Source organism: Rutidosis leptorrhynchoides, chromosome 3, assembly GCF_046630445.1.
Source record: "Rutidosis leptorrhynchoides isolate AG116_Rl617_1_P2 chromosome 3, CSIRO_AGI_Rlap_v1, whole genome shotgun sequence".
In the NCBI taxonomy this organism is placed as follows: Eukaryota; Viridiplantae; Streptophyta; class Magnoliopsida; order Asterales; family Asteraceae; genus Rutidosis; species Rutidosis leptorrhynchoides.
In genome coordinates, this window is record NC_092335.1 from 469,833,108 (window position 1) to 469,841,578 (window position 8,471).

Consider the following 8,471-nt stretch of genomic DNA (forward strand, 5'->3'; position numbering starts at 1 on the left):
TTGAAAACCATTATTTACTGTGATTGTCTATATGTAGAAATCATCAGATGTCGAAAACCTTGGATTTAAATATTCATTTATGGTATACCCTTTTCAAAAGAATGCAATGTTTGTAAAACGTATCATATAGAGGTCAAATACCTCGCAATGAAATCAATGAATGACGTATTCGTCCATATGGACTTGGAGCGATCGTCACAGAGTGTTGGTTTAGTTGGTGAGACTGAGTTCGGCCGGGGTCAAAATGGTGAATAGGATGATGCTCTGCATGGTGGCGAGGAACGGTTGGATCCTCCTGATCATGTTAATGTTTTTGAAGTTGGTAACGTTTTGGTTGATAATTCTATTAAGTCAGTGGATGTGGATCTTGGTAATGGTTTGCTAAAAAAATCTTCGAATGAGGTTTTGATTAGTTGGGGTGTCGCGTCAAAACTCAAAAGTCATAAAGGGGCATTAAAAGTCTTCATTGGCGGATTCTTCGGGGTGTTTCATATCAAGTCTTAAAGGGGCGGAGGGCAAGAGTAAGAAGAAGGCTAAGAACAAGGTGGTTATCAATGATGAGTCCTTCGGTCTTTGGGATTTTGAGGATGATAATGTTTTTGGTGCCGAGAAACAATCTTTCTGAAGAATTTGTCGATTTAGGCATTTTGACAGGCATGCCTTTCGTTGTAATGGATCGGGCACCTCAAAGATTACTCATCAGTGCTCCCCAAAAGTTTATTCCTTTTCACTGAGATCAGACAAAGTGATCCACTTCAACGACTCAAAAGGAAGCTCCTCACACCAGGATCGAAGAGCAGGGTAGCCTCGGTTGCGGCAGAGTAGCTAGTTTGCTGATCTTTCGGTTTATGCTTAGGGTGTTTCGCGTTTGGTTGCTCTTGTTTAGTTTCGTTTGTTGGTTTGCTTGTTGTGATAGGTTGTGTTCTTTTTAGGTTTCTAGTTCTTTCGGTTGTTTCTAGCCAAGGCTCGCAGTTAGATAACTTTTAGTTTCCTTGGTGTTTTTCTTGGTTTAGTTTTTGTTGCGTATGTGTGCCTTTTTTTAGTTGCGAGTTGATATGTGCTTTCTTTTTAAATTTCTTATTTATAATAGTGTTCGTTTTTTTTTTTTAAATAGAATAAAATTTGTCACAAGATGCATACCACTAATTCACTAAATGCTAACTTACGTTTTAACACCAGATAGATGATTCTAACCTTCCAATGTGGAGCTTAAAGGTTCGATTTATGTCATTCACAAAGTTATTCTTCCCCACGGTCACGGTCACGAAGGTTTGCCTACAATGACTCCGGGTTGCTCGCTTCGTCCTGAGATTAGTCAATTAAAAAAAATAGTTGGATAAAAAAAATAGATGATCATGGGCAAAAATGTCAAACCAAACGCCCAGCAAGTAACTCGGTAGCACCACTTATCCCGCCAAAACGATTAGAATAGAAAATTAGGAATCACTTTTTTGGCGACTAGTCAGTCCTCCAATGGTGATGGATATTGAGATGTACGACGGTGACGGTGCCGGTGCCGGCTACGTCGAGCTTAAGAAAACCCTAACGGACTTCTTAACGGAATATTGTTCCGATCAACTTCAATCAATCCTCGAATCATCCAACGAACGCCTTCATTATCCTCTCTTTGTCGAGTATGTAACTATTTTCCATATCAAATCAAACTAACTGTTTACCTTTACATTTTGTTAACAGAAAACCTCAATTAATATCTTTATCTTAATCTATTTATTATCTATTGTTAAATAAAATTAAATCCGTATATGTATTAGTATTGCTGAACTTATGGAACACGATTCACCACTTGCTTATGAAATACTTGTTGAACCGAATGAGTACTTGCCTGTATTCAATGATGCAGCTAAATCAGCTCAGGTTTGTTTTCACATCCTAATTTTATTTATCGTCACTGTTGTATTGTAATCTAGGGTTTAAGCCATATAATTGATGTGCACTAACGTAACCTGTTTTTTTTTATCATCTCTGTACTCATTAAATAATCCAATTGACTTATGTTCTATAATTTGCACATATATATCTTATTGCATATGCATTTCGGTTGGCATATTTTAGCATATGCATAATGATTAGAGTATAGTTTGCCATTACATAGTATGTTCTTATCTTAGAATTAGGTTTCTATACAAGTATATATTGTAATTTTGATACGTGATGTCTAACTTAAATTTGAACTTTGATGTTGGTATGTTTTGGGGATCTAGGAGATCATCTTTCAATTGATTAACAAAAACAGAGAGATTGAAACTCGTAAGGAAGGTTCGAAGCATCCACTGTTAACTGAAAAGGAATTTGTGCATGTTCGGTTTGAAGTTCGTGGTCCAGTGCTTGAAGATCCTGGTACATTTTTTTTTAAGTTCTTTCTTTACTAATACTTTTTTATTTACTTCATTTTATATTGTTGCACATGTAAGAAAGTGTGCTTCGGTTATGTAGATTTTTGTCCAAGCATCGGTCGTGTTCGTGTGAAGCATCGCGGCGTTCTACTTACTTTGAAAGGAACGGTAATTAGATCTGGAGCAGTAAAGATGATAGAAGGGGAAAGGCAATTTGAATGCCGAAAATGTAAACACAGGTTGCTATTCACTAGACTAATCTTGTTTAATTAGTTTTGTTTTAATTTTGTTGTTATTAACCATATATGAAATTATGAAATCCTTGTAAATTTTTCAATAAACACAAGTAACGCTTGCATAATCTTTGCTCATAGCCATAGATTCAAGTTCTTTGCTCATAGCCATAGATTCAAGTTCTTTAATAACAAGTTTTGTTTTAGTTTTCATGAATTCTATCATTTAGTTGATGATTGTTGGCCTTGGACTACTAATGGGAGAAGTTAATGTGTAGGTTTAAAGTTTATCCTGAACTGGAAAGCAGAAATTCCATACCGAAGCCAATATGTTGCCCCTCCCAGGTTATTATTTACTGTTTACCCTTTTCAGTAATTTTTAACAACCTTGTCACCTACTACCACTGGGAACACTACACAAGCCTGAATTTTTTGTTGAAAAAGGGGAACTTACTATGAGGGTGTCTATGAAGCTATAGTTTTCACGCATTATATTTTTTATTCGTTTTTATAGAACTTGTGTGGATGTTTTCATGGTTGAAAAAAACGCTACTCGGGGAGTATTTGGTTGGAACTTCGAGGGAGTAATCAGCAACTCAAGGAGTAATCGGTTTTGGACTTTTTAATACATTTAAGTAATAAAAATTTCAAAATTTTATGCGTAAATATACAATAAATCTATAAACATAAACATTAATATAACAGTCTAGAAACCTAAATATAATCTTCATTTTTAAATATCTAAATAAATTTCATATTAAAATGTTGACCAATATTGACTTTTGCTGATTTTGACCAAATAAATCCGACATGGCCCAACTAAACTCGATTTTGTCCCATTGACCTACTTTGACCTATATGTTATCCACTAAACAGAAGTCCAAATACTGTGAAAGCACCAATTTCACGCTTCTAGAAGGCAACCAAGTGTGTCATGATTACCAAGAGATAAAGATTCAAGAAAGCATACGAGTTCTAGGCATTGGAGCAATTCCACGTTCAATTCCTGTTATTTTGCAGGATGATCTTGTTGATACTGTTAAAGCTGGAGGTACCATATAGTAACATATGTTTGTATGTCCTATAAACTCATAATTTTCATGATTTACTGCTGACATGTTGTACAATAATATGCAGATGATGTGATTGTGACAGGAGTTTTGACAGCTAAATGGTCCCCTGATTTGAAGGATGTTCGTTGTGACCTTGAACCTGTATTAGTAGCTAATTACGTGAGGTATAACGAAGCCCCCCATTAACTCTAGAATGTTTGTTATGTATGTCGTTATCCTTTTTTGATTTAATACTTAGAGTTTGATGTTTTTAGGCGAATAAATGAGGTAAAGTTGGATATTGAAATCCCCGAAGACATTATTCAGCAATTTAAAAACTTTTGGTCAGACTTCAAAGACACTCCATTGAAGGGTAAGATATATAGATCATAGATGCTTATTAAACATAGTTTGCTATGATCAGTTTGAGCGTCGGTGTACACCTTATTCATTGAGAAAGCTACAATATATTATTTTTACAGGTAGAAATGCTATTCTTCGTGCTATTTGCCCACAAGTTTACGGTCTATTTACTGTGAAGCTAGCAGGTATTTTCTCTAAATTCATTTCAACCTTTATAATTTGTTTTGGCATTAATATCCTTTGATTATAAATATTAAGTATTTATTTATATTAATTAATAATTAATTCACAAGGTACTTGGGACATGGTACCACTGAGTAAAACTGTTAATCTGTTATATTCTTTCTTTTAAGATTACATGATAATCTTATAAGTTATAATCAAGAATTGTTGTTTAACAGTTGCCTTGACACTTATTGGAGGGGTACAACAAGTTGATGCTTCTGGGACAAAAATTCGAGGCGAGTCCCATCTACTTCTGGTTGGCGACCCAGGTACAAAATGTCAAATAAATCCTTATCTAGGCTTAGGTCTATAAACATATTTCTAGAAAAAAGACGCTAAGAGTATACCAACTTAAACATGGTCTCTTAATCAAGAACGTAGAGTCGGGATGAAATTTGGTATCTTGATGCATGAACATTCATATACTTTGTTGAATAATTGTTCTCATTGAGATTTTTTTTTCCTTTCTCTAAATACCCAAGATGTTATTCATAAATATCTCCTGGTAAGGCATATTTAACACATAGTCCTTTCCTTAATTGCAGTCAAACTTTCCCTTCATTTCTCCAAATTTTGATCCTACTTGCGCGAAGAGTTGTTCTTATTTTATTAACTAACATGGCATTACAACAACAACAACAACAACAACAACAAAAATGTTTGATTGACTTTTCAGGTACAGGAAAGTCTCAGTTCTTGAAATTTGCTGCTAAGTTGTGCAAAAGATCTGTTATTACTACTGGGTTGGGAAGCACAAGTGCTGGATTGACAGTCACTGCAGTAAAAGATGGAGGTAAGAATTGATTGTTAACTCTTCTCAAATTTATATATATATATATATATATATATATATATATATATATATATATATATATATATATATAAATATTTTTTTTTTTTTTTTTTTTTTTAAAGAATGCTGACTAATTGGAATTCAATTATAAGTTATACAGAGGATGAAAATACTCGTTACAACTGTTTATAGTTAACACACTTCTTGTCCTCTTATACTTTTTTTTGAGGAATTAATTCTTCATAAATCGTAACATGTTCTTTCCTGAATATAGATCATCAAGATGGGGATATCATTTATTTGATTTCGATTTCGATTCTTTTTGAAGTTAAAAATAAAGTGCTTTATTGAATGTGGCAGGTGAATGGATGTTGGAAGCTGGGGCCCTCGTTTTAGCTGATGGTGGACTTTGTTGTATTGATGAGTTTAATAGCATGAGGGAACATGATAGAGCGACCATACACGAGGCAATGGAACAGCAGACTATAAGTGTTGCTAAGGTAGCCTTTATCCCCACATTATTAACATTAACAATTAATATCTGTGATCTCTATGAATTATGTTATGAACAGTAAAGATTTGATATAACTTAATTAAGCTTAATTGTTGCTTTGTTTTTTGGCCATTAGTAGTTGTTTTCAAACTGTCTTAATGATTAAGTAGCTCTTGATTCAATGATATTGCTTTTGCAGGCAGGTCTTGTAACTACTCTCAGTACAAAAACAATAGTCTTTGGTGCAACAAATCCCAAAGGGCAATATGATCCTGATCAATGTATCGTTTCTTGAAAACTCTTTCACATTCTGTTTTATTCACGTGATATACCATGTGTTTTCCTCTTATCATCTTTTTATCATAACGTACTTATACATTGTATTTCTTAACAAATTCAGCTCTATCTGTCAATACAACATTATCCGGACCTTTAATTAGCAGATTTGACATAGTCCTGGTTCTCTTGGACACAAGGAATCCAGACTGGGATAAAGTTGTCTCGGATCATATTCTTGAACAGGTACTGATTATGCCTACTGGTTGTTCTCTGTGGTCAATTTATCTTACCACATGACTATATCTGGCAATCGGGTTTGGGTTCAGACGGGCCGAACCCAAATGGGTCAGCTTTTTTAACGGGTCCAACCAGGTTGAACCCAAACGGGTTTGGGTTCAGACGGGCCGAACCTAAAATGGGTCAGCCTTTTTAACAGATTCAAACGGGTCAATACCAATCGGTTCGGGTCTGATTTTGGTCGAAGCCAAAATGGGTCAGCTTTAACCCTAAGGGGTAGCTTGATGGTTGGAGGCTTAGAATCTCTAGAGGAGACCTAAGTTCAAACCTTATAGGCTACATCTCCGGGTCCTTGCCTTTAGAAAGAAAAGGGGTCATCTTTTTTTAATGGATCCATACGGGCCGAACTCAGTCGGGACGGGTTTGGGTTAAGACCCAATTTTTACTTAAAATTTAAACCCTAATGTGACAATACTAAACCTTGAGAGTGGTCTCCATGGGCAGGCAGAACCAGAGGAAGACAAGTTTCAAGAAGATTTCAGTAAGAAGTGGCCACTTTCCCTGCTCAGAAGGTACAAAATCAAACTTTTGCATTCATTTAGAAATTTAACATTTCAATGTACTCATTAACAGATATTACATGGTGTAATGCAAGTTTAGTTAACGGTGTAGTTATGCTATCTTGCAGGTATATTCACTTTGTAAGAGGGTATTTTAGACCAACTTTAACAAAGGATGCAGAAAATGTTATTTCAGGATATTATCAACTACAAAGAAGATCTGCAACAGAAAATGCAGGTCTGACCACTGCATATCCCTTAACTTTATATATGTTTTTCTTAGCATGATATTTTTGTATAAAATAAAAAAAATGCAGCACGAACCACTGTCCGAATGCTTGAGAGTTTGATACGACTTGCTCAAGGTATAAGTTTTACCTTTCCTAAAATAACCAACCTTCTGCATCATGTGTTTGGTAAAATAACACATTATAATTATTATGATTGCAGCACATGCAAGATTGATGTTTAGAAATGAAGTGACTCGATTGGATGCCATTACGGCAATATTGTGTATCGAGTCATCCATGACCATATCAGCTGTTGTTGATAGTGTTGGAAATGCATTACACTCGAATTTCTCTGATAATCCTGATCAAGAATGTATCCTTCTCTTAACTTTTAGCACACACCATATGCATAAAACTTGATTATTAATAATGGTGGGTATTAGGGTATGTGTTCTTTGGGATGATTTCCAGAAATGACTTTCAAAACCATTACTGGCGATTTAACACCAGTTATTATAAAGTTTGAAATGGAATAAAGTTTTTTTTTTCTTAAGTTTTAAAGCTGCAATGCCCTAAAAATATGGTAATGACTATTGACATACTCCTTTGGATAAAGTGGTCGTTGGTGATTTCTTGACTGAAGCTGCAGATGCCAAACAAGAAAAGCAGATCATTGAGAAGCTCGGTATATAACACGAATAACATCCATATGAATCCGATCGATATACCAGGTGAGATTGCTAGTGCACAGGTGGTCATGCATGATGTGACAATGTACATGAATTTTGGTGACGTCATATCTTCTATACATTTCATATATGTAATGTAATTTGGTCATGTACGTGGGCACATGTGACAATGTATATGAATTTTGGGTTGTTTATTGTTGGGCCTTTATTTTTGGAAATAAGGTGGGTGCGTTCGGTATGGACAATATTTACATGTAGACACGATGGCTAACTGCTCCTGCTTCTTTCGGCTTAAATGGGGCATAACAGGTCTGGGCTGACTCATCACCTCAGCTCTGTTGATGTTGTTTTAGTTATAGCTAGAATTCTATATATTCATGTAGTGATCTTGAAAAGTTTGTCCCCCAGGTATGTTCACTGTAAAACTTTGATGCATGATTTTTAAGTTGAATGCCATACTTGTTTTTCCGAAATAAAATTATTTATTTACTCAAATTATACACTTTTAAAATATGACAAAGTGTAGGAAATTGTCTCGTTTGGGATAAATCCAATAGTACATTAATAATTCAAAGATCTAGTGTTTTTTTTAATCGTAAACTAGTTATTATTGTGGTTTGCAAAAGTTGTTGGGATACTCCTTTTGTGTGATGATTGCAAAAAAATTCCGTTAAATTAAATCATGTGTCCTGCACAATATCTGTTAGGGTATTTTAGTCAATTGCCTTTCATGTTCTTTAAAATCTCTTTCACATTTTCATCACCTACATTCATACTTTAAAGAAAAATAATATCAAACCCTAATATAACTAATGAATTAAAATACCAATTAAACACAATAAATATCTAAACCAAATCATCAATTACTATGAACATATTACAATTCACTTCTAGAGCTTAATCAAACCGATTTCAAAGAGTAAGAAGGCTATCTTTGCTGCGGAAAAGGTCAGGTTGTTTATT

General features: G+C 34.6%; 1 protein-coding gene across 1 annotated transcript; it reads left to right on the plus strand.

The window, feature by feature from the left end:
• Positions 1 to 1,473: 1,473 nt before the first annotated feature.
• Positions 1,474 to 7,914, plus strand: LOC139901654 (probable DNA helicase MCM9). Its single transcript, XM_071884343.1, has 19 exons — positions 1,474 to 1,634; positions 1,773 to 1,875; positions 2,223 to 2,358; positions 2,455 to 2,593; positions 2,866 to 2,932; positions 3,464 to 3,638; positions 3,725 to 3,824; positions 3,915 to 4,012; positions 4,122 to 4,187; positions 4,404 to 4,496; positions 4,904 to 5,020; positions 5,381 to 5,520; positions 5,713 to 5,794; positions 5,914 to 6,035; positions 6,534 to 6,601; positions 6,718 to 6,827; positions 6,907 to 6,954; positions 7,040 to 7,192; positions 7,469 to 7,914. Exons 1-19 carry the CDS (start codon positions 1,474 to 1,476, stop codon positions 7,510 to 7,512), a joined length of 2,022 nt encoding a protein of 673 aa, XP_071740444.1. The 3' UTR covers positions 7,513 to 7,914.
• Positions 7,915 to 8,471: the final 557 nt, after the last annotated feature.

Excerpts from the sequence above, each read along its gene's own strand:
- LOC139901654 (XM_071884343.1), top strand. The coding sequence starts at position 1,474 with ATGGTGATGGATATTGAGATGTACGACGGTGACGGTGCCGGTGCCGGC. Across the intron at positions 1,635-1,772 it reads CATTATCCTCTCTTTGTCGA|TATTGCTGAACTTATGGAAC; the intron begins GTATGTAACTAT and ends TATATGTATTAG. Across the intron at positions 2,359-2,454 it reads TCCAGTGCTTGAAGATCCTG|ATTTTTGTCCAAGCATCGGT; the intron begins GTACATTTTTTT and ends TCGGTTATGTAG.